The 27,733-nt window shown below is 41.2% G+C and overlaps 1 protein-coding gene across 1 annotated transcript in view; it reads right to left on the bottom strand.

The window, feature by feature from the left end:
• Positions 1 to 27,733, bottom strand: part of pdzd8 (PDZ domain containing 8) — a 201,095-nt gene that overhangs the window by 4,473 nt on the left and 168,889 nt on the right. The window contains exon 4 of the mRNA XM_078223246.1: positions 15,093 to 15,255. Within this exon, the coding sequence (XP_078079372.1) occupies positions 15,093 to 15,255 (163 nt within the window). The remainder of the gene's footprint in view (positions 1 to 15,092; positions 15,256 to 27,733) is intronic.

Here is a 27,733-nt window from a genome sequence, read left to right as displayed (position 1 = left end):
TCAACATCTATCCCTTGATAAAACCACCAAAACAGATGATCTGTTTGATCTGTTCAATGTGTGCAGATTGGCAATGATTATTTTCATCTACTGGGACATCCCAGGGACATAACAGACATCATATAAATGCAAGTTCTAAATTTATTTATTTGGACTAACAAGACCAAAGATCTCTTGCATACAACCTGGTAATAATTAATTGACCCAAATGAACTTAATTAGTTGGGCATTACAGTCTTAAAAGGAAGACATGCATACCCTTAGCAGAGGGATAATACTTTCTACATTATCTAATAATGTTCTCCTACCATTATTGATTTCCAGTCTAGTTTCATTGCAACTTGACTGCAATATGCTCAAGTTGCTGGATATACTGGAATGTCAATCACTTACTATTACAGTAAATTAGCAAGTAGGAACAATAACCTTTACTTGCAGTTTAAATCAGTTTAACAAAAATGTCTGAACTTAAACCCTCTTTTCCTTAGTGCACGACAGGAAATTGAATATGATGTTGAATTAAATAGATACTTAATTTCAATTGGGTTAGCTTTAGATTTCAGTCGTGCTGTATTGGAATACAAGTTTCAAGTAAAGGCTGTAATTTTTCTTTTTAATGATTCATAAATATATGCCTATTTTACTAAATGTTTGTAATGTAAACTGTCCAGCAATTTGCCTAGATTTTTGTCTGTTCCTTCATGTTCTGCAAAACAGGAATATTTTCATTCCAACCCCTAATTTCTCTTGTGGATTTAAACATAGCACAATGGTAATGTTCTGCAAAACATTTCTAAAACAAATGAAGTAGAGTGCATCTTATCATAGCTAGTCTCTGATTATTGATAGGAGCTAAAACTGAACAATCAATAAATAAAAATTCCTTTGGAAAATTGTCCATTCAAAGGCAGTAGAAAGATCAAAGCACAGAGATTTAATACAAGTGCACATGTAAATGTGCATATAAATGTGACTAAAAGATCAGCATGCAGGAAGGTCCAAATAAAAAACAAAAAGGTGCGAACTCCATCTGAAACTAAAAGAAGAAAGCCAGCATGATCGCCAACTGATGTGACGATCTCTGAAGAGCTATCAACCTCAAGAAGTTATTCTTATGGCTTTAAAGAGGTGCATAATTGAATTTTCGCACCGTGTACAATATGCACTACACCGTCTATGACTGGCTGTCATTATAGAACAGCAGATCCTCCAGACTAAGCGAAGAAACTCCAGGAGTCCCACTAGTGTTGTATTATAATATCTGATGTACTTTTGAGGCCTTTATTCACATCTCCTCTTAAAAAAGTGAAGCAGCTTACTATAATGTAGACATTTTAACCAAAATAATGAACTCACAAGGCGTTTGTCTTGTACACAAGTCACTTATGGTCACCAGCAGTGAAATATTTCCACCAAAATGTTTGTGTACTGTCAATTTTTATGCAATAAAATTACAAGCATGATAGAAAGAATGGAAAATACATTCAGAAATACAAATACATTTAGAACTACCTTGGTTCTCTATTAAACATGATGATGGATCTTTCCACTCCTGATTATCCTGTACATGTTGCAGTTCGTTTTAGACCATAAGACCATAAGACATAGGAGCGGAAGTAAGGCCATTCGGCCCATCGAGATCACTCCACCATTCAATCATGGTTGATTTCAACTCCATTTACCCGCTCTCTCCCCATAACCCTTAATTCCTCGAGAAATCAAGAATTTTTATCTTCAAAGTGCATGATTTTTACCTTCTAATGCCAAAGATTTCTTGAAAATGACGACGATTCTTCTCAGGGCAGTATTCTTTCTAAGAAAGACTTGCTACATTATTGTTGGATATGGATTACTAATTGGTTGGGAGGTAGGAGACACTGCGTAGAGATCAAGGGTTTATTCTCTAATTAGTTGGATGCAACAAATTCCCTGGGTTCTGTACTGGAGATTCAGCTTTTCAGCATATAACACGAATGAAGGAATGGAGAGTTCTACCTTCAAGTTTGCAGATGACATTGAATTGGGAAGCACAGCAAGACATCATAGAAATCATAGAAACCCTACAGTGCAGAAGGAGGCCATTCGGCCCATCGAGTCTGCACCGACCACAGTCCCACCCAGGCCCTACCCCCACATATTTACCCGCTAATCCCGCTAACCTACGCATCTGAGGACTCTAAGGGGCAATTTTTAACCTGGCCAATCAACCTAACCCGCACATCTTTGGACATGAGGGTGAAGTTAGAAGTTACAAAAAAAGTTAGTGAGTGGGTAAAACTATAGCTGATAGAATTCAATGTATGGAAGCATGAGGTCACCCACTGTGGATCTGAGCACGCCAAATATTTTTAAAATGGTGGAAAACTAGAAGTTGGGGAGGAGCAGAAGGATTTAGGTGTCCAGATACACAAATCACTAAATGTCAGTGCAGAGGCACAAAAAAGTAATCAAAAGATTTGAGGCAATGGTCTTTATCTCGAGGACATCTGGAATTAAAAAGTGAGGAAGGGATACTTCAATTGCTCAGAGTCTTTGTCAAGTCCATTTGGGATGCTACTCTCAGTTTTGACAGCAAACCTCGGAGGCCACATTAGCCTTAGAAGGGGTACAGTAAAGATTTACCAGAATATCAGGGTTTAAAAGAGTAAATCATGAGAAGAGGAGCTGCATAAGCTTCATTTGCATTTACTTGAGTTTAGAACGTTGAGTTAATCAAGGCATTGAAACTTGAGGGATTCTATTGGATTGATACAGATAAACTATATTGTATGGTGGGAAATTCAGAACAAGGAGGAATAATCTTAAAATTAGACATAAGCCATTTAGGAAGCACTTATTCAAACAAATAACAGTGGAAAACTGGATTTACTCTACCAAAAGGCAATGGATGCTGGGTCAATTGACCTTTTTAAGACTGAGATTGATAGATGTTTGTCAGCTAAGGACATTAAGGAACATAGAACAAAGGTGCATTAATGGGGTTGAGGTAAACATAAATGATCGAATTGAATGGCAAGTCAGGCTCGAGGGGTCAATAGCTTATTCCTGAGTTTTTTGGGTGTTGTCACAATAGTGAACTAAAATCTGCAGTTCTATGCCTGTTATGAATGAGACAATGTTCCTTAGGACTAACAATCATTGCCCACCTTTGATATCAGAGACTGTGTGACATGTTGAATGATTTTGTCTGTCTGATATGAAAAGGTAGGAAATAGCATCCACCAAATTGTTAACGTTAAGGCTGAAGTTAATCGATTTATTGAAATAGGCCATTACAACAGCTATGAGGTACTGTGGGAATGTAATACTGTACAACAATACTTGACTTACAGAGTGCATAAACTGTTTCGCAAAAAAAAATCTGAAAACTGTAAAGTGCTGCAAAGAATTATGACAAAACCTCGAAATGATTGTGTGGGAGGTGATTTACCTGATGCACCTCTTAGACATTTCATGGGACAAAGGCAATGAAAAGCATGAAAATAATAACCACAGATGGACTATAAATGATACTGAATATCCCTTCTTTAAAGGTAAAGGCAAGACCTCAAAACCCATTTACTTTAGACAGCTGTTCACTATAGAAATCATATCTTGTTCACTTCTTACATACTTGTCATTTCTTTTAAGCAATCGGAACCACTCTCAGAACAACATTTTTGGTGGTTCAGCCATTTACGATATGATGCATTTATCTGTAAGCTTTTAACACTTGCCACCAATTGAAACTATTCTTCTGTCTGATAGGCATAGGCTGGAATCTTACATATAGGGTGCCTATAGTATTTCAAATAACTAGAATTTAATTAGGACCTAGAATCCTAGCTCATTTATAAATCAAATTATCTGCCTGAGTTCTCAGACAGCTGGGGCCCTGTTGCCATTTTAAAGTTTTAAAGGTCATTTTAACTTTAGTTACTGCAAAATTGCGGAGAAACCTGTCCCCATTTAATAATGAATGAAAATTGTTTCCATTAGATGCGCTATACAATGTCTTAAAAAGTTTCCCTCGCATAATTCCTTTCAAAATCAAAGAGAGATAATGTAGAACAATCTTTCTTTTTTTTTACTTACAATGAATAATCGATGAAACTGGCTTGTAGAAAGCACGATTAAAATATAGTCCAATTGTTTAGAATGCTGAAGTACATGGGGTTAATCATTTTATCTACAGAGGTTAATTCAGGCCCTTTGCTATACTGGTCCTTGGGTCTAAGCTTAAAGCATGTTGCAGTTAAGTGACATTTAATTGATTTTAACCTGATAAGTTTGCATCATAATTATAATGGATCTAATTACTGAACAAGTAACTGAGTCAAACCATTAGCATAAAAGCAGAGAAACAATTTCATCCACCGCTATAAAATTAGCATTTTCAATCTTTTAATTTAAATCTGCGTGAGTTTATAATGTAAAGCACACACTGAATTGTACACAGGGATAAGCTAAAGAGGTCTATTTCTGGACAATTTTCAAGCTTGTTTTTTTCTTTCAAGGAATTTTGTTCTCAAGGATTCAGGCGAGAATTGTGTAGTCAAATACTAAAATTACCTTTGTCTCTCACACCCAGCTCGCATCTTTGAATATCCTGTTTTGTGTTTGTTGTTGCTTTTATGGATATAGTGCATCACAGTAAAATTCAATCAGTTACTTGTCCAGGAATTAGATTTATTGTAATTATGTGAACTTTATCAGGTTAAAATCAATGAAATGTCATTTACTGCTATAAACCTTCAAGCATAAACAACAAGGAAGGATAAGTTGTGCAAAGGAGATTAATTAATCATGATTAAATGATGGACCAATATGTAAGTGCATTTTGTGCTGTGATATCCGCTATGATGATGGAGAAGATCCCAAATTCACACCCTGATCAGCACTGAATTCAGACTGAGAAATAGATGGTGTTAGGAAAACAGTTCATAGAATCCCTACAGTACAGGTGGCGGCGATTCGGCTCATCGAGCCAGCGCCAATGACGATCCCACCCAGGCCCTATCCCCATAAGTCCAGGTATTTACCCTGCTAATCCCCTTGACACTAATGGGCAATTTTAGCATGGTCAATCCACCTAACCGGCACATCTTTTGAGTGTGGGAGGAAACCAGAGCACCCGGAAAATTCCACGCAGACATGGGGAGAATGTGCAAACTCCACACAGAAAGTCACCCGAGGTCGGAACTGAACATGGGTCCCTGGCACTGTGAGGTAGCAATGCTAACCACCATGCCAACCTAGTTAGTTTTGGAGGAATGTATGGGTAAACGTTAGAAATAAGGTATTTTAAATAGGTTTAATTTAATGTTTCTGTGCTTGTACGGAAACTGTGATTAGTTTTCAGGCAAAGCATACATGTTTGTCTGTGCGGCTCAATTTCAATATCCAGCTGAGATTCTTATGTTTTAAAGCTTTGGAATGCAGGCTACAGAATTGCCTAGCAACTGGAGTATGTAATGGAGGAGCAAACCATTTCCTTTGTTCTGTGGTCTGTAGCCCAAAAACTGTGCTACAAACAATTGAAGACTGGGAGAGAAGGAGGATGCATCTCTCAAGTTCTTCTTGAAGCTGGAACCTTATAATGGAGTAAGGATTTCACACAACTAGGGTTAAAGATCTACAGAGAAATTAGTAAAGACGCCACGGTGGCACAGTGGTTAGCACTGCTGCCTCGCAGCTCCAGGGACCCGGGTTCATTAGGCAATTGAGAGAGTTTGCATGTTCTCCCCGTGTCTGCGTGGGTTTCCTCCACAATTCAAAGATGTGCAGGTAAGGTGGACTGGCCATGATAAATTGATGTGGAGATGCCGGTGTTGGACTGGGATAAACACAGTAAGAAGTCTCACAACACCAGGTTAAAGTCCAACAGGTTTATTTGGTAGCACAAGCCACTAGCTTTTGGAGTGCTGCTCCTTCATCAGGTGAATGGGATTTCAGTTCGCAACAGAGCATATAAAGACACGAACTCAATTTACCAAATAATGGTTGGAATGCGAGTCTTTACAGGTAATCAAGTCTTAAAGGTACAGACAATGTGAGTGGGGAGAGGGTTAAGCACAGGTTAAAGAGATGTGTGTTGTCTCCAGCCAGGACAGTTAGTGAGATTTTGCAAGCCCAGGCAAGCCGTGGGGGTTACAGATAGTGTGACATGAACCCAAGATCCCGGTTGAGGCCGTCCTCATGTGTGCGGAACTTGACTATCAGTCTCTGCTCAGCGACTCTGCGTTGTCGTGTGTCGTGAAGGCCGCCTTGGAGAACGCTTACCCGAAGATCAGAGGCCGAATGCCCATGACCGCTGAAGTGTTCCCCAACAGGAAGAGAACGTTCTTTCCTGGTGATTGTCGAGCGGTGTTCATTCATCTGTTGTCATAGCGTCTGCATGGTCTCCCCAATGTACCATGCCTCGGGACATCCTTTCCTGCAGCGTATCAGGTAGACAACGTTGGCTGAGTTGCAAGAGTATGTACCATGTACCTGGTGGATGGTGTTCTCACGTGAGATGATGGCACGTCTTGCAGAGGTTGCTGTGGCAGGGTTGTGTGATGTCGTGGTCACTGTTCTCGTGAAGGCTGGGTAGTTTGCTGCGGACAACGGTCTGTTTGAGATTGTGCGGTTGTTTGAAGGCAAGAACTGGGGGTGTGGGGATGGCCTTGGCGAGATGTTCGTCTTCATCAATAACATGTTGAAGGCTCCGAAGATGTCGTAACTTCTGCGCTCCGGGGAAGAACTGGACGACGAAGGGTACTCTGTCCGCCGTGTCCCGTGTTTGTCTTCTGAGGAGGTCGGTGCGGTTTTTCACTGTGGCGCGTCGGAACTGTCGATCGATGAGTCGAGCGCCATACTCTGTTCTTATGAGGACATCTTTCAGCGTCTGGAGGTGTCTATTGCGATCCTCCTCATCTGAGCAGGTCCTGTGTATACGGAGGGCTTGTCTGTAGCGGATGGCTTCTTTAACGTGTTTAGGGTGGAAGCTAGAGAAGTGGAGCATCGTGAGGTTATCCGTGGGCTTGCAGTACAGTGAAGTGCTGAGGTGACCGTCCTTGATGGAGATACGTGTGTCCAAGAATGCAACCGATTAATCGGTTACTTCCCCGGAGCAGAGAAGCTACGACATCTTCTCTGGAGCCTTCAACATGTCATTGATGAAGAGGAACATCTCGCCAAGGCCATCCCCACACCCCCACTTCTTGCCTTCAAACAACCTCACGATGCTCCACTTCTCCAGCTTCCACCCTAAACACGTTAAAGAAGCCATCCCCTACAGACAAGCCCTCCGTATACACAGGATCTGCTCAGATGAGGAGGATCGCAACAGACACCTCCAGACGCTGAAAGATGCCCTCATAAGAACAGAGTATGGCGCTCGACTCATCGATCGACAGTTTCGACGTGCCACAGCAAAAAACCGCACCGACCTCCTCAGAAGACAAACACGGGACATGGTGGACAGAGTACCCTTCGTCGTCCAGTACTTCCCCGGAGCGGAGAAGCTACGACATCTTCTCTGGAGCCTTCAACATGTCATTGATGAAGACGAACATCTCGCCAAGGCCATCCCCACACCCCCACTTCTTGCCTTCAAACAACCGCACAACCTCAAACGACCATTGTCCGCAGCAAACTACCCAGCCTTCAGGAGAACAGTGACCACGACACCACACAACCCTACCACAGCAACCTCTGCAAGATGTGCTGGATCATCGACACGGATGCCATCATCTCACGTGAGAACACCATCCACCAGGTACACGGTACATACACTTGCAACTCGGCCAACGTTGTCTACCTGATACGCTGCAGGAAAGGATGACCCGAGGCATGGTACATTGGGGAGACCATGCAGACGCTATGACAACGGATGAATGAACACCACTCGACAATCACCAGGCAATAGTGTTCTCTTCCTGTTGGGGAACACTTCATCGGTCATGGGCATTCGGCCTCTGATCTTCGGGTAAGCGTTCTTCAAGGCGGCCTTCACGACACACGACAACGCAGAGTCGCTGATCAGATAGTCAAGTTCCGCACACGAGGAAGGCCTCAACCGGGATCTTGGGTTCATGTCACACTATCTGTAATCCCCACGGCTTGCCTGGGCTTGCAAAATCGCTCTAACTGTCCTGGCTGGTAAATTGGGTTTGCTGTCTTTATATGACCTGTTTGTGAACTGAAATCCCACTCACCTGATGAAGGAGCAGCACTCCTAAAGCTAGTGGCTTGTGCTACCAAATAAACCTGTTGGACTTTAATCTGGTGTTGTGATACGTCTTACCATGATAAGTTGCCTCTTGGTGTCCCAAGATGTGTAGGTTAGAACATAGAACATTACAGCGCAGTACAGGCCCTTCGGCCCTCGATGTTGTGCCGACCAGTGGTACCAATCTAAAGCCCCTCTAATCTACACTATTCCAATATCATCCATATGTTTATCCAATAACCACTGAACGCTCTCAACGTTGACGAGTCCACCACTGCTGCAGGCAGGGCATTCCACACCCTTACTACTCTGAGTAAAGAACCTACCTCTAACATCTGTCCTATATCTCTCACCCCTCAATTTAAAGCTATGTCCCCTCGTGCTAGCCAACACCATCCCAGGAAAAAGACTCTCACTATCCACCCTATCTAATCCTCTGATCATCTTGTATGCCTCTATTAAGTCACCTCTTAACCTTCTTCTCTCTGACGAAAACAACCTCAAGCCCCTCAGCCTTTCCTCATACGATTTTCCCACCATACCAGGCAACATCCTGGTAAATCTCCTCTGCACCCTTTCCAAGGTTAGATGGATTAGCCATGGTAAATGTGTAGGGTTGCAGGGATAGGGTGGGGAGAGTCCCTGGGCAAGATGCTTTGTCAGAAAGTCAATATAGACTTGATGGGCCGAATGGCCTCTTCAGCACTGTAGGGATTCTGTGACCGAGTGGAAATACCAAAGGCCCAGAGAGCTGTAACACAGAAAATTTCAGGGACATCTAAAACTCTGAGTAGTAACGAAAGGCAGAACAGAGGTCTGCTCAGAGAACCAAGAAAAGTTGGGACAGATCGACTGTGTAATCTCATTGAGAGTATGGCAGGGTCAAAGCGTTTTTTCAAAATCCTGGCACAGACTCAATATTAAAGGAAGTGCAAGGGTTCTGGTCAACTGGGTCTTTGGAAAATGTGAACCAGATTTTGGAATGTGGATCACTGAGTGTATAGCTCCGAGAGATGATTTTAAAAACGTATTTTTGGAAGTGCAGTTTACACACCCTCATATGACCACCATCTTGGGTCTTGGTGGGGGAGGGGAGAACGGACTCGGAGGAGAAATCTGCAAATGTTGCCTTTGTATGCTGATGATGATTGTAGCTTCAAATGCATTTCATCATCTGTATTAACCTTAAACCTGTGTGCAAGAGTTAAGCTAAAGGAGCACATAGAGTATTGCATTATAAACCTTTTTTGTTAAATGCTTAAATGTTTTCTTTTGTTGTTAAAAGCTAATTAATAGTCCTTTGACTCAATTTCCTCCACATTTGGTGAAACAAAACTAAAATAACCATTACGATCATCTGAGCCAGGGTTCCATCCTGTCCAGTTATAACACCAACTGGGATCGTAACAGTGGGTACACAATAATTGAGTTCTGTGCACCTCAAACTAGGGAGAGGGAAATGAACCAACAGCTAGGTTCCTGAACTATGATGATGAAAAGTGTGAAGAGGGCACTGATAGTACTTCCAGTGTATTGAGTGGCCTGATACAAGTTGAGGGGATGAGTGTTGGCAGATAATTCCAGCAGGAGGGGCATGTAGGGGAGCATCACATCTTAGTTTGATCTTGAATTCTGAAGATGTACACTTTCCAACAGGAGGCAACAGATCATGGGAAGGCAGGGATGGGAAAAATTGCTCCTCGTTTCCTCACACCCTTTTTCAGTGCAAGTTTTCTGCCACATCTACAATCTGGCTTAAATCAACTAATCTAGCACAGATCAGCAGTTGACCTGGTCTGTGTGGCTCATTACTTCACCAACATTTATCCTATGGGTAAGCTGAACTACCTTTTGGCATTTTTCTTGACTCTCATTGACTCTGGCTGAATGAAGAGGGAAGATGGTGGCATAGTGGTAATGTTGCTTGACTGGTAATCTGAAGACCAAAGCTAATGCTCCGGGGAAATGGGTCAAATCCCACCATGGCAGCTGGTGGAATTTGAATTCAGTTAATAAATCTGGAATATAAAGTTTGTCCATAAACAGTCATTGATTGTTGCAAAAACCCATCTGGTTCACTAATGTCTTAGGGATGTCCTTTAGGGAAGGAAATCTGCTATCCTTAGTCTGCCCTACATGCAACTCCAAACCCACAGCAAGGCAGCTGACTCTTAACTCCTCTATGAAATGGGTCAGTTCAAGAGCAATTAGGAATAGAGAACAAATGCTCGTCTTGCGAGTGACACCCACATCCCATGAAACAATTTTTAAAAGCATTTCCAGTAAATTAGTTGCTAGAAATCAGATAAGAGCATCTTACGACATTGATATCTTCCTTGAGACCTGACCAACACGTGTCACTCTATGGTAAAACTGCTAAGAGGTTGCATCTCACTGCTCTCTGTGCTGTGCAGTGAAGATCCCATGTTATGAGATTTGCAAAGCACATTGCAAAGGAACAGAAACCTGTAATGTTGGCGAGATATATACATATATATCACAGAGCTATGACAGATAATGGAGCTATTGAACTGTACAATAATAACACTAATAAATATTGTGCCTTTAATGTAATAAAACATGCCTCGGAGCTCCGCAGCAGCATTGTAAAATGAAGTACAACACCAACTTGGAGATATTTGGTCAGATGACCAAATGTTTGGTCAAAGAAACAGGTTTGAAGGAGTGTCTTAAAGGTGAAAGGCAAGGTAGAGAGGCAGAGAGGTATAGGAAGGATATTCCAGAGCCTGAGGCCTGGTTAATCATAGAAATCATAGAAACCCTACAGTGCAGAAGGAGGCCATTCGGCCCATCGAGTCTGCACCGACCACAATCCCACCCAGGCCCCACCCCCACATATTTTACCTGCTAATCCCTCTAACCTACACATCCCAGGACTCTAAGGGGCAATTTTTTAACCTGGCCAATCAACCTAACCCGCACATCTTTGGACTGTGGGAGGAAACCGGAGCACCCGGAGGAAACCCACGCAAACACGAGGAGAATGTACAAACTCCACACAGACAGTGACCCGAGCCGGGAATCGAACCCGGGACCCTGGAGCTGTGAAGCAGCAGTGCTAACCACTGTGCTACCGTGCCGTTAACTGAAGGTATGGCCATCAACGGTGGAACAGTTAAAATTGGTGATGAACAAGAGGTCAGAATTAGAGGATTGCAGACATTTCAGAAGGTGGAAGTTACTAAGATAGGCAGGGGTGAGGCCACGGAGAGATTTGAAACAAGAATGAGAATTTCAAAATCAATATGTTGCTTGCATGCAAGCCAAAGTAGATCAGAGAGCATATGGGTGAGAGGGGAACGGTACAGGAAATACAAAAGGTGAGCTTAGGTCTATTTATTTCGCTCTACATTTAATCTGAAGAAAATAGAGTATATATTTCAAAACTTACTGAAGACGATGTTGTTGTGTTGGAAGGAGGAAGAAAGCTACAGCATGTACTCATGCAGCCACAATTTAAGTTGTACTGCATTATCTGATTTTAAATTTTCTAGCTTTGCTTTCAGCTATGGATGTGAAAATCTTTCTGTTTTTTTAAGCAAAAGGCAGGATTCTGAATCACTGCCATTTTGAGGTGCTAACTCTCAACTTATACTCAGATGAATAAGGCAGAACTACAAATAAAATTCATGGACACTATTATTTCATGGTGGCACCTGCTACACAATAACTCCCATATTGGCCAATAAACTGACAAGATCCATTGTAATGGAAATTGAATTGAATTGAGTTCCCTTCATGTGGTGAATGGAGCTGCATACATTTATTTTTTTTAAACAAAAGAGAAATTTTCTACATCAAACCGGAGTTCTGTTTGAAAGCACTGGCAGTAGAGCACAACCACACAAACAGAGGGCAAATCAACCTTTAAAATCAGTCCCACTAATGTTGGCATGCTAGAGTCAGGTGGATAAAGGACCTGTGGCAAGGTACTGCCTCTGTTTTTCTTCTTCATGGTGTATAATCCACAGTTTTTGGCAACTTACTTACAGCTGCAAAGTCTCAGGAGTATATTTGGTAGTGGTACACTTGGCTTGCTCCAATATTATGGTTAAAATCGGATCCAACTGAAGCCTATTGACCTCCACATAAAATCCTCTCCTTCAACCATACAGTGCAGACTTCTTTCAGCTCCCCACCTTCGATGTTCTGAGATGGGCGCTCAGGCATAATTTAAATCTAGGAAATATTTATACAGCCAGTCTTGAATGATGAGCGACTGGGTTTCCAATCTGAATCCCTGGAATAGTGTAGAATCCAAATTTGAAACAAGGAGCTTTCAACAGAGTTTATTAAAAAGAAAATTGTGTTGAAGAATTCAAGGAAATGTAGGTTATTATTTAACTCTGCCACGAGAAAGTATGTAGCACTTATATCTCCAGTGAAACCCAACTACTATTCTCAGTCAACCATTTACAGAAATGAATCTGCAAACAGAAGGAATAAAAAACAAATTTGATTTAACAATTTATGGCTACTTATCATAATCAAGTTGGCTGGCAGCACTTGAGGACAGCATTGAGCTTGGCTATCATACTCCTTGGTGATTGAACCAATTTAACATTTATGGTGAAGGCTCACATATGAATATTGAGGTAAAGTAGAAAGTCTGGTTAACTATAAGGCCCAGAAAAATCCAATGCCCTCAGACAAGGTGAGGGGGCAAACACTGGCAAGAATAGACGATGCTTAAACCAAACTCATAACAGTTTGAAAATAAAAAGGCAATTTCCAGATTTTAATGACCCAGTGGAACTTTCAGCTAATTAAATCAATATAAAAGGCAAGATAAACAGAAACAATGTTAATCTTCTGTGAGAGGCTGAGTTTATGCTGGTCACAGTGATGGGGTTAAAAATAAAAAGGACCCGAGGAAAAAGCAAAATATTATCTTCCTCTATTATTTCTGGCAGGTGTCTCATCGCGACCCTAATAGGTGAGTATGGATGGGGACATCTACGTCAATACCATTTCCTGTGCTTAAGAGAGCACAGGCCACCAGGCCAGATGTGCCCAATTTAAAGAGCATGTCACTTAGGGAAAAAAAAACAGTACATCGCAAGCTCTGTTGTTTGTGCCTCTGTTCCCTCCTTCAGATTTCTGTACGCTCAAGGTCCCAAGGCACGTTTCCTCCAAACATTATACAAAACTGTGGATCTCTCATGGCTTTACTCGTGGAATGCCAGGCTAAAGTAAGATGATACTAAAAATATGGATAAGATCTGCAGCTTTTGAGTAAACTCCACCTAATCGTAGAGGTATATAGTTGCCACTGCGAGCACATCACAGAATGATAATGCACAAATACGGTGTAATGTACTTAAAATATTGACATAAAGAAGAAGAGACCGAAGGCTTAATAAAATACAAAACAGCACTTTTTTGGAGAATTCGTTTTGGGGTGGGAGCAACATTGACAAGATTCCATTATTTATCATCATTGGGATGGTTTTGATGATTGATTTTCCAACTGGCTGGTTTGCAGAGAGTACTAAGCGCCAACTATAGTGCGAGAGATCAACTGCATGTTGGCCAGATAGGTAGAGGTTTCCTTTCTTGAAGACCTTAGTGAATTGGTTGATTTTAATTGGACCACAATTGTGACCGTAACGTTCTCCGCATTTAAAATGAGAACAAAAGTTAGAGTTATCAATTATTAATGGTGCAATTTCAATTTCTTCAACCAGAGTTGGCCCCGAATGGACGACTAGGCCTCAGAAACTCAGACACAACATTGACAATACAATCTTCCTTTTCAGGCAAATTCATCATCTAATATTTTTAATTAGCTCTTTCATATGGATATCCACACAGTCAAAATCAAAAGGAAACATAGTTAGAATACACAACAATCCACTGCAGACTCAACCAGAGGATTTCAGGCTTTTCTATATGGATAAATCCTCTGAAAATATACAGATTAAGGGCCTTCCGCTGGTAACATCCCAAAGACCATCATCAGCTGCCCGAAGAAAAACAATACTAAGAGTATAGAATATTTTTATTGGTAAATAGCAACGAAAACAGTGTACTGACAAGTCAAGTCTTACAGGAAAACTAATAATACATACAAAATACACTGTTTTGTGGCTTATGGTGTTGCGACTGCAAATATACACAGAAATTCTGATGATTTCATAGATCCCCTTGTAGACCTACAGTACACGAACCCCAATTTGTAAAGGTACATAGAATTCAAAACTCCTGTTCCTTTTTTTGTCACAACTTTTCTCTGGGAGGCTAGGTAAGATGCTCTTTCGGAGAGTCGGCACACACTTGACGGGCTGAATGGCCTGCTGCACTGTAGGGTTTCTACGGGTATGCTGAACCTGCCTCTTGTTTCACGCAAGCTGCAAACAGACAATACCCTACATTTCCCCTGCTAGCTTGTTGTATGTGCTGAAAACAACACAAGTTGCATTGACTTCACCTCAAAATCATTCTCATGTAACATCCTCCTTTTCACCCAAATGGTTTTTCCCAACACTTCCACCCAAATTACCTGAAACGGCATTTCCGTTTCTCTCTCCACAAATGCTCCCCGACTATTGGAGTATCAGCATCAAATTCTTTTGTCTCAGATACCTCATGGGTTCCTGCTCTTTTCACTCGAGGCTTTCTGGTCAATTTAACAAAACAATGGAAAACAAATAAACCAAGCAGGCAACCGACTGTGCAAACGTCAATCCAAATTATAAGAATGCATTAGGCAAACATGTTTAGAGCAACACAATATTTGGGTATTTTTGGGAGGGCATGCTACTGCCCAGATTATGCACAGTCTGGTTTACCAGCTCTGCAACTGTGCAAAATTCCATTTATAGGAATTAATTTACTGGTTTTTCAGCATTTATATGTAAACAAGGTATGTTCTCACCTCCAATTGCTATGAGACGATCTCCCTTTTGGAGGTCAGCAGCTGCGGCCGATGAGTTAGGGGTCACGGTTTCAACACTAACGTGCACCGCATCTCCGTCACTGCCCTGGACCTGGCGGAAAGTCAGTCCTACGCTTTGTAAAGTTCCCTTAATTAGCTCTACCTAATTAAAAAGAATAAAAATAATTACACTCTCAAAACATTATTGCTTGATTTTCTAATACAATTTGCAACACAGCAGTAATTAGTACATGGACGAACTTTGTTAGTAAGTTACTTTGAGAATGCATGTGTACAGGAGTACATTTGGAGAGCTTTTTACGAACCACAATTTTACTAGTTTGGAGGAAGTTAGATTCAACTATTCAAAGAATTTTAAGTTATGAAGAGACCAGTTACAAAAGTATGGAAGAGAATGCAAATTTCACCTTATATATTATTCATATAATTTACAGGAGGAAAATTAAGTCACTTCAAAGTAGTATTGTAAGAATGTAAGGCATGCTAACACTCTAATTGCACATAACTTCTAATATTGAAATCAATCATAGCTGGAACAGGGGAATTATCTTTAAGGAGAACTTTAGCCCAAATACCAATTTAAGTGCTGCAAAATGTTAAGGAACTGCCCAGTTCCCAAATGAATAGAAAGCCATTTCTGACATTGCCACAGTAAACTGTCAATAATGCACATTTTCAAATGAGTTAAAGAATTACCAATGCACCTCCAGTCGAGTATCAAGTGTGCACCGGTTTGTCGCCATTCAATGATGTAAAAAGTGATCAAAATACAATTTGCATAAAAACTCAAAACTGGGTCAAAATTGCAGTTAATATTTAATTGTCTCATTTGGTCAAAAATTTTTGGTGAAAAGTTGTTGAATTTAGTCTTCATCAGTTCAACAAGCATCAAAGGAAACCACCAAGCTTCTACGATAAGGGCAAATAACAGAAAAGGGAGCTGAATACTACTCAGAGAATGAGCAACATTATAGAAGGTAGGACACAGGATTGATTGGAATCTGTATCATATGTAGAACAATGAGTGAGCACATGCCGACATGTTTGGGGGAGAAGAGGGAAAAGGGGAACAATAGCTGATATTTAGTAACTTTTTTTATTACTGCATTCTCTAATATTTGAATAAAAATGTTCCGAGTTATATAATGCTGGCGTGGAATGCTAGCACTGAGGCTTAGGAACTTTCTTTGGAATGATTGGATTTGCACAATGGAGCAGGAATGATTACTTAAAAATGTTGAACCTTGACTATATGAGAAACTCTTGGAGGAGTTAAGGGAGGAAAATATTACTCATATCAATAACTGTCTAAAAGACTACGGGGATTTAATTTTATACCCAAGAGACAAATAATGTAGGTAAACACGTTATAATCATAAATTTCTACTGCTATTAACAGATGTATAACTGTACAGAACACAAGAGAACCTGAGAGCCAGAAAAGCCATTAATGCTTCATAAGCAGCTAAGTACACAGAAAAGCTCATAGAGCCTGTGACTTTTTTCTCTTTAAAATCCCTTTTTGTTGCAGATCTAATCAAAAGCACCTTGATGATAAAGCAAATATCTTTTATGAAACAAGACTTTAAAATCATTTAACAGTAAAATGTTCTGCTATCTCCTTGAGCTGGGTTTTTCCTCATTACTTGAATGTTGTTTATCAGGCACATGCAAATAGAATATGGCACAATCTGTGGGGATTATCATCTTGTGGAACCACACCTTTAAGAGCTTTACTCCAAGGTGTCTTTTCCGCAGAAAGTCTTCCTTACTGTTGTATACAAGCACATTCTGAACCAATACCAATTATATTTATCCCAGAGGAGAGCCTTCAATGGGATTAGTATGGATGACAAAAGAACACATATGTACCAGAAATAATGAACTACCAAGCAGCATCAGGCCAGAAGGGGAATCTCGGGGAAGGCTAGAAAAGAACCTTTTAATAACAACAACCGATTGCATTTACATAGTGCCTCTAACATCGTAAAACATCCCAAGGTACTTCAAAATATCATATCAGAATTTATATATGTCTCAAAATTTCATGCTGAACCACATCAAGTGAATGTTGAATTACACTTAAAGATGAGAAAGACCTTATCTATAACATGTAATCTAACATTCTTTTCCATTCTTTGAACTTCCTTCACATACAAATACCAAAATGGTCCAGAAGCTGGATCTGGATGTCTGAAGACTTAATTGTTGTGGGCCGTTTGGGAGTAGCAGCATCAGGGAGTTCACCTCCTGCACCATGAGATCAAGATGAAAATGCCAATTGAAAGCATGCAATTTATTCAAGTGGCTGCTCTGCAGATAGCATGAGTCAAACTCTATGTCTCAGCTTTCCACAGTCATCCCTGGTGAACTAGGCACCTGTTTAACTGCTCATTCAATTCTATAATCCATTAAATGATGAGTTCACTCAAAACCTTGCGTCTGTAAGAAGCAAAACAATTGCCAGGATACTTATTACTTCAATTCTAACTACATAAAGAGTGCGCAGATTAGTAAAGTCCTTTTGTAAGAAAGGCAAGGTGACAGAGAATTGTGGTATTACAATTTCCTAAAATGGGTTGGAGGAAGCAGTGGTGTAGTGGCATTGTCACTAGACTATTAATCCAGAAACAGAGTGTGGGGACCGTCTGCAAACCCCTTCACGGTGCATTCAATAAAAATCTGGAATTAAAAGTCTACTGATGACCATGAAACCATTGTCGATTGTTGTAATAACCCATCTGGTTCACTAATGTCCTTTAGGAAAGGAAATCTGCCATCATTAATGGTCTGGCTTATATGTGACTCAAGATCCACAGCAAGGAGGTTGACTCTTAACTGCCCTCTGAAATGGTCCAGCAAGCCGTGCAATTCGAGGGCAATTAGGGGATGGGCAATGAATGCTGGCCTGGTCACATTCCTCAAATGATTTAAAAGACAACAGGGTCCAACCAATTTATTAAAATAGCAGATTTGATTGATCCTACGCAAGAGTCAAGAAAGATATTGCAATATATATTCACTAAATATGGAAAACTGAAAGCTGGCGGGATGTGAGAAACTTAAAGTCACAAGAAATTATACAATCAAATGATATTGACCTCAGTTTCATTAAAACAAGGACCATAATACTAGATGAAAGCAACATTATAGCTGTATTCCTCAAGTGAACCATCCATCTAAGGTGAGTGGTACGGTGATTTTCATAATCGGTATGGATGAGGGTACTTTTCGATTAAGAATTTAGAAAGAGCTAATTGAGAGCAATTTTCTTCAATGAGAGAAAGTAACCTTTTTAGAAAGTACCTCTTTAACCCACTTTCCATCAAAAGATTGCTGTGAAATTTCCTTCAAGGGTTAGAGCTAGTTAGTTACTGACCACCTTGGCCATTCTGTGCAACACTGACTACTTGAGACCAACTTAAGCCGGAGGACTCCTGTCGTAAGGTTTGCTGATAATACTAAACTACATGACTGGTGTCAACAGACTGCACTTAAACAGGTCTAAACCAAAGAATCAGAATACTTTTAATCTGAATCAATGCAAAGTAAAATTTATTGCTGTGCATGTCAATGTTGTCAGGTACAAGGTGTTGCAAACTTGAAAACAAATCTGAAATGGAAAATATTCTCAATTTATGTTTTTAAAAAATTGTGGCATTTGAATCATACAGGGCCTGACGAAAGCTGCATTATATAATTAACAATGACCTCCCAATAGCTGTAATCTTACTGAGAAAGATTCAATAGTACCTAATTAAGACATTTGGCCCCAGTACTTAAATATCGTTATTTCCCAGTGCTTGTCCTGCACTTGTCCTGCACTGCACTTATTTTGCAGCCACACAGCCCTTCCCTTCGAAAAATCCAAATAACCAAGATATAAATCTTTTTGCTGTTTTTGCCAAGCCTCAGTTTGTTCACCAACTTAATCAAAAGGTCAAGAAAATGTTACTGGCAAATTGCCAAGATAGCTAGTGGCAACATGAGCAATAATTTTCTTCCACTGAAGTCAAAGCTTTAAGGATTAGATTACTGGGAATTTGAAATCAACCAACAAAGTCAAACAGAAACGTATAATTAGCTTTGAGATATTACTGTTCTTTTGGAGATTGGTAGTGACGTGACACAATTAAAGAAGAGATACAAGGTGCCCTCTTGAACTAATGCAAGGGATCCCTCTGCACATCAACACCAATATTGCTCAAATGATGACATTATCCAAGCTTAGCATTCAACATTTAAAGTGTTCATTTTTAATCAGCCAACTAAGCCAGAAAGTCATAAATATTTACAATGCAGATTACTATAAACTAGAACTGTAAAAATACTTGTAACTGTAGAACAATTTTTTACTTATTTTGGGAAGGATTGTATTGTGGACAAGCTATTTTTAATTATGTCACTACGGATAACAATCGAAATCATTCTTCCCCATTGTTCTCGGAATAATGCAAGTTCTGTTTTTGTGACGACAATGCTATATAATTCTTAAAGGATTAAAAACGCTTTTTCATTCAATTTTGTGATAATCAGGATAAGGAATACAAGTGCTGGGGAATGGATCATGTTCCATTCAGGCCTCCCAGTATCCGACTCAAACTGCAATGTAAAGTGTCATCTATTCTTTCTCAGAATTGAATATACCCAATGGCTGAGCATCCACAACTTTCTATGGCCAAGAATTCCAAACGTAACAGGTACACTCAGGTGAGCCTGTACAAAACCCAACTATTGCACTAGAGAAGACGTCACAATTTCAGATCTACTACAGACACAGTCAGGTTTCATAGAATCCCTAAAGAGCAGGAGGAGGCCATTTGACCCATTCAGTCTGCACAGACTCTCCAACAGAGGATCTGACCCAAGCCCTTTTCCCGTAACCCCAAGTATTTATCCTGCTAATCCCCACAACCTACACCAAGCTTCGCCAAGGGGCAATTTATCACGACCTATCCACCTAACCAGCACATCTTTGGATTATGGGAGGAAATTGGAGCACCCAAAGACGGGGAGAACGTGCAAACTCCACACCGACAGTCACCCAAGGCTGGAATTGAACCCGGGTCCCTGGCGCTGTGAGACAGCAGTGCTGACTACTGTGCCATCCTTAGTGGTGTCAGTTATTCCATCAAGTAGTGAGTCGCTTACTCGCTATGATTCACACCATCTTATATGTACAAGATCATATTCTATGAATGTCACAAAAGTATTTGCTTAATTTATGGACCAGATTATCATTTCTCCAATTTCTGTATTTCTTCAATCTCTCTGAAAGTTAACGGAGGTGGCTTGGTACAAATATTTATACCTCTTCATTTGACATTACAGTGAACATACAGAGCAATGGTTGTGATCAGATTTATTCAGTTTAGTCAATGCAACGTCTTTGCAGATAATAAAACAACATACATGCTACCCCACATCAGCCTTACTTGACTTAAAAACAAGGTTTTCTAATTGCCCCTGCAACATTTTAGACCTCAGGCCTGTCTCAGAATAATAGCTACAACTCTATCTTTATCAAAATCTGTCTGTCTTCACACTATTTGAAAAAGCAACTTTCTCTTGGTGTCTCAGTCCCTACCTTCATATCTCTGTTCACAGACAGGTGAAAAGACTTTTGATTGTATGGGTGCAAGCTATTATTAATTTCTATTTAGTCAATCTTTGCCTAGATATATGTATAATTCATAGGAACAAAGAAAAGTACAGCACAGGAACAGGCCCTTCTGCCCTCCAAGCCCAGAGTCCGTATCCTTCCATTCCCATCCTATTCATGTATTTGTCTAGTTGCCCCTTAAATGCCGCTATCGTACCTGCTCCCACCACCTCCCCAGGCAGAGCATTTCAGACATTCACCACCCTCTGTGTAGAAAACTTGCCTCGCACATCTCTAAACTTTTCCCCATGCACCTTAAACCTATGTCCCCTAATACTTGACTTTTCTACCCTAGGAAAGAGCATCTGACTATCCACTCTGTCCATGCCACTCATAATCTTGTAGAACTCTATCAGGTCACCCCTCAACCTCTGTCGTTCCAGTGAGAACAAACCGAGTTTATTCAACCTCTCCTCATAGCTAATACACTCCAGACCAGATAAAATCCTGGTAAACCTTTTCTGTACCCTCTCTAAAGCATCCACATCCTTCTGGTAGTGTGGCATCCAGAATTGTACACAATATTCTAAATGAGGCCTAACTAAGGTTCTGTACAACTACAGTACGACCCGCCAATGTTTATACTCAATGCTCTGACAAGCATGCCATATGCTTTCTTGACTACCTTATCCACCTGCATTGCCACTTTCAGTGATCGGTGGACATGTATACCCAGATCTCTCTGCCTGTCAATTCTCCTAAGGGTTCTACCATTTACTATATAATTCCTACATGCATTGAACCTTCCAAAATCTTTTATCTCACACTTGTTTGGATTAAACTCCATTTGCCATTTCTCCGCCCAAGTCTCCAACTGGTCTATATCTTGCTGTATCCTCTGACAATCCTCTTCACTACCCGCAACCCCACCAATTTTTGTTTCATCTGCAAGCTTACTAATCAGACCAGCTACATTTTCCTCCAAATCATTTATATATACTATGAACAACAAAGGTCCCAGAACTGATCCCTGTGGAACACCGCTAGTCACAGCCTTCCACCCATTCAGAAAAGCACCCCTCTACTGCAACCCTCTGGCTTCTATGGCCAAACCAGTTCTGTATCCATCTTGCCAGCTCTCCTCTGATCCCGTGTGACTTCACCTTTCATACCAGTCTACTATGAGGTACCTTGTCAAAGGCTTTACTGAAGTCCATGTATACAATGTCCACTGCCTCTCCCGGAATCAGCCTGGTAAACCTTTGTTGCACTCCCTCGAGAGCAAGAACATCCTTCCTCAGAAAAGGAGACCAAAACTGCACACAATACTCTAGGTGTGGCCTCACCAAAGCCCTGTGCAATTGCAACATATCCCTGCTCCTGCTCCCTGAAACCTCTCGCAATGAATGCCAACATGCCATTTGCCTTCTTTCCCACCTGCTGCACCTGCATGCTTACCTTCAGTGACTGGTGCACAAGGATACCCAGGTCTCGCTGCACACTTCCCTCTCCCAATTTACAGCCATTCAAGAAGCCTTCTTGTTTTTGCTTCCAAAGTGAATAACCTCACATTTATCCAAATTATACTGCATCCGCCATTGATGTGCCCACTCACCCAACCTGTCCAGGTCATTCTGAAGGATCTCTGCATCCTCATCAGTTCACCCTCCCACCCAACTTGGAATCACTGTAAACTTTGAGATGTTACATTTTGTTCCCTCATCCAAATCATTCATGTATATTGTGAATAGCTGGAGTCCCAGCACGACCCTTGTGACACTCCACTAGTTACTGCCTGCCAATTTGAAAAGCACCCATTAAATCCTACTCTTTGTTTCCTCTCTACCAACCAGTTTTCTATCCATCTCAATACACTTCCCCCAACCCATGTGCTTTAATCTTGTATGATAATCTCTTGTGCGGGACTTTGTCAAACACTTTCTGAAAGTCCAAATATACCACATCTACTGGTTCTCCTGGTACTAGTTACATCTTCAAAGAATTCCAACAGATTTGTCAAGCATGATTTCCCCTTCATAAATCCATGCCGACTCTGTCTGATCCTGCCACTGCTTTCTAAGTGCTCTGCTGTAAAGTCCTTGATAATGGATTTGAGAATTTTCCCCACTACCGATGCTAAGCTTACTGGTCTATAATTCCGTTTCTCTCTACCTCCCTTTTTGAATATTGGAGTGATATTAGCTACCCTCCAATCTGCATGGACTGTTCCAGAGTCTATAGAATCCTGGAAGATGACCACCAATGCATCCACTATTTCTAGAGCCACTTCCTTAAGTACTCTGGGATGTAGATTATCAGGCCCTGGGGATTTATCTGCCTTCAATCCCATCAATGTTCGCAGCACCATTTCTCTACTAATAGTGATCACCCTCAGATCTTCCCTCTCACTAAATCTGGCATTCTCCAACATTTCTGGCATTTGATTTGTGTCCTCTTTTGCGAAGACAGAACCAATGTATATATTCAGTTGTTCGGCCATTTCTTTGTCCCCTATTATACATTCCCCCGTTTCCATCTGTAGGGGGCCTACGTTTGTCTTCACCAATCTCTTTCTCTTCATGTATTTATAGAAACTCTTAGTGTCAATCTTTATGTTCCCCGCAAGCTTACTTTCATACTGTATTTTCCCCTTCTTAATCAATCCCTTGGTCCTTCTTTGCTGAATTGTAAACTGCTGCCAATCCACAGACCTATTACTTTTCTTGGCCAATCTGTATGTTTCTTCCTTAGATCGGATACTCTTCTTTAATTTCCTTTGTAAGCCATGGATTGGCCCTCTTACCCATTTTGCTTTTGTGTCAGACAGCAACAAACAGTTGCTGCAGTTCCCCCATGCGTTCCTTGAATGTTTGCCATTGCCTATCCACTGTCATCCCTTTAAGTAACTCCGACTCCCACATGTCGGATGTTGATTTACCCTCAAACAGCCTCTTCCAATCTACACTCTCCAGATCCAGAATGCACATTGGTTTTAAATAACCAGCACTAAAAAATATTTTTCTCCAAATCATTTTTATGGAAAAATGGTAAAAACATCCTCAAAAAAGATAAACAACCATAATGACTCAGTGTATCAAGAGTGTTAACGTCTGTGGAAAGGCTAAGAAAATTGAATGTTATATTTGTTAAAGGAGATTTTGAAGTGATTGAAGTTCTCAAAATCACAAGTGTAATTTCCCCAAGTCATCTGGGCAAACTAATGCCTCCTTGCAACAGTTAGAAATATCAGGGCACACAGGTTAAAAATGAGGAAGTTGGAATGAAGGGGAATCAGGCACCACATCAAGATAGCAACAGAGCTTGGAGTAAATAGGGAAGGCCACTGTAGCAAGTAAACATGATAACGCAATTTTGAATGCATTTTCAGACAGATGGGAATGAAGTATATATTAAGAAAGTGAGTAGTTCGGTTGATCTAAGAAAAAAACGATCAACTTACTCAGAATGAATAGTCCGTTCTTGTTTTTAAAACTGCTTACACTCTCACACAGGAGAAATGGACACTTGGATGAAGGACCAGGGGTCTGCAGATTGCCACTAAACCAGATTCTAACATCGCAGTCAGCAGAGAGGAGAAAAAAATGTACACATGGATTGGGACGTGGCAGTGGTTGAGAAGGATTATTAACATGAACAGCATGGATATTTAATATAAACAGCCACAAACAGGGGTATTGAAATCAGTGTACCAATACTATAAAATGGCCAGGCCAAATCTGCATCTGGCTGTGGAGGTGGGTTTTGGTGTGCGAATGGCCGCACATATTTTTTGGAGGAATTCTAATTTTCCTCCACGTTCCCGACCCTGCATCATTTTCCTCTGTCAGCTGCCCGATAGACAATAGACTCTGGGAAGAAAAGAACAGAAGCTACTTATTTTAAAAATTATTTCATGGCTTGTGGGCATTACTGATTAGGCCAATGTTTATTGGCCATTCCTAATTGCCCTTGAGCAGGTGGTGGTGAGCTACTTTCTTGAACTGCTGCAGTCTATGAGGTGTAGGTATACCCACAGCGCTGTTAGGAAGTGAGTTCCATTTCATTTCAATTTCAAATGCAGAGTGCCTGAGAATCAGTGTGAAGGGGCAGATGGTGATTTTCTTCAAGTATAGTTTCCCCCACCTCCCAAGCGTCAAAATCAGGTCAAAATTGCCAAGTGTGCAAAGCACACACCCGCTCACACAGTGGTCAGGTTCCCCATTTTGAATTGGATTTCCTCCTGCACACCATTTTCATTTGGTGGGTGTGTGTTTTGGAAACTCATTAACGCACACCGGGTTGGAGTGTTTATTAAGGAAATGGAGAGTCTGCTGAGAACATTCTAAAGGTAAGTGTAATGTATTTTCACATTTTCGAATGCCACAATTAGGTGCTGTATTGCAATGTAGATATGCTTTTAATGTAATGATTCATCATAGGGATTTGTCCTTTAAAAATTAGTAGGCCCTCTTTTGACCAACTTTGTGTATTTGTTCACACGCGTTACATAGAACATAGAACAGTACAGCACAGAACAGGCCCTTCGGCCCACGATGTTGTGCCGAGCTTTATCTGAAACCAAGATCAAGCTATCCCACTCCCTATCATCCTGGTGTGCTCCATGTGCCTATCCAATAACCGCTTAAATGTTCCTAAAGTGTCTGACTCCACTATCACTGCAGGCAGTCCATTCCACACCCCAACCACTCTCTGCGTAAAGAACCTACCTCTGATATCCTTCCTGTATCTCCCACCACGAACCCTATAGTTATGCTCCCTCGTAATAGCTCCATCCACCCGAGGAAATAGTCTTTGAACGTTCACTCTATCTATCCCCTTCATCATTTTATAAACCTCTATTAAGTCTCCCCTCAGCCTCCTCCGCTCCAGAGAGAACAGCCCTAGCTCCCGCAACCTTTCCTCATAAGAACTACCCTCCAAACCAGGTAGCATCCTGGTAAATCTCCTCTGCACTCTTTCCAGCGCTTCCACATCCTTCTTATAGTGAGGTGACCAGAACTGCACACAATATTCCAAATATGGTCTCACCAAGGTCCTGTACAGTTGCAGCATAACCCCACGACTCTTAAACTCCAACCCCCTGTTAATAAAAGCTAACACACTATAGGACTTCTTCACAGCTCTATCCACTTGAGTGGCAACCTTTAGAGATCTGTGGATATGAACCCCAAGATCTCTCTGTTCCTCCACAGTCTTCAGAACCCTACCTTTGACCCTGTAATCCACATTTAAATTAGTCCTACCAAAATGAATCACCTCACATTTATCAGGGTTAAACTCCATTTGCCATTTTTCAGCCCAGCTTTGCATCCTATCTATGTCTCTTTGCAGCCTACAACAGCCCTCCACCTCATCCACTACTCCACCAATCTTGGTGTCATCAGCAAATTTACTGATCCACCCTTCAGCCCCCTCCTCTAAGTCATTAATAAAAATCACAAAGAGCAGAGGACCAAGCACTGATCCCTGCGGCACTCCGCTAGCAACCTGCCTCCAATCCGAAAATTTTCCATCCACCACCACCCTGTCTTCGATCAGACAGCCAGTTACCTATCCAATCGGCCAACTTTCCCTCTATCCCACACCTCCTCACTTTCATCATAAGCCGACCATGGGGGACCTTATCAAACACCTTACTAAATTCCATGTATATGACATCAACTGCCCTACCTTCATCAACACACTTAGTTACCTCCTCAAAAAATTCTATCAAATTTGTGAGGCACGACTTGCCCTTCACGAATCCGTGCTGACTATCCCGGATTAATCCGCATCTTTCTAAATGGTCGTAAATCCCATCTCTAAGGACCTTTTCTATCAATTTACCAACCACCGAAGTAAGACTAACCGGTCTATAATTACCAGGGTCATTTCTATTCCCTTTCTTAAACAGAGGAACAACATTCGCCATTCTCCAGTCTTCTGGCACCATCCCCGTGGACAGCGAGGACCCAAAGATCAAAGCCAAAGGCTCTGCAATCTCATCCCTTGCCTCCCAAAGAATCCTAGGATACATTTCATCAGGCCCAGGGGACTTATCGACCTTCAGTTTATTCAAAACTGCCAGGACATCCTCCCTCCGAACATCTATTTCCTCCAGCCTATTAGCCTGTAACACCTTCTCTTCTTCAAAAACATGGCCCCTCTCCTTGGTGAACACTGAAGAAAAGTATTCATTCATCACCTCGCCTATCTCTGCTGACTCCATACACAAGTTCCCACTACTGTCCTTGACCGGCCCTAACCTCACCCTGGTCATTCTTTTATTCCTCACATAAGAGTAAAAAGCCTTGGGGTTTTCCTTGATCCGACCCGCCAAGGACTTCTCGTGTCCCCTCCTAGCTCTCCTAAGCCCCTTTTTCAGCTCATTCCTTGCTAACTTGTAACCCTCAATCGAGCCATCTGAACCTTGTTTCCTCATCCCTACATAAGCTTCCCTCTTCACAAGACATTCCACCTCTTTCGTGAACCATGGTTCCCTCACTCGGCCATTTCCTCCCTGCCTGACAGGGACATACCTATCAAGGACATCCAGTATTTGTTACGGTGGAGAAAACACCATAATAAAATGAAAGAGTAACAAAATGTCCTGTCAGCATGTGCTGTCATCTTTTCTACTGTACTTTAAATGGTTCTGGCTGATTAAAAACTGATTTTGACACCTGGGAGTTGGGGGAAGCTACACTTGAAGAAAATCACCACCTGCCCCTTTACACTGGTTCTCAGGCACTCTGCATTTGAAATTAAAATGAAATGGAACTCACTTCCGAACAGCACTGTGGGTATACCTACACCACATAGACTGCAGCAGTTCAAGAAAGTAGCTCACCACCACCTGCTCAAGGGCAATTAGGAATGGCCAATAAATGTTGGCCTAGCCAGTGATGCCTCACAGCCCGTGAAATAATTGTCACAGCTGTGACCATTCTGAATACATGGCTAAGTTTCAAGTGCTAATTTAGAAGTTTCAGCATAGTACGTACTCCATTACCTAAAA

This window comes from Mustelus asterias, chromosome 11, assembly GCF_964213995.1.
Source record: "Mustelus asterias chromosome 11, sMusAst1.hap1.1, whole genome shotgun sequence".
NCBI lineage: Eukaryota > Metazoa > Chordata > Chondrichthyes > Carcharhiniformes > Triakidae > Mustelus > Mustelus asterias.
The sequence above is the reverse complement of the archived record's forward strand: the minus strand, read 5'-3'. Positions and strand labels throughout refer to the sequence as shown.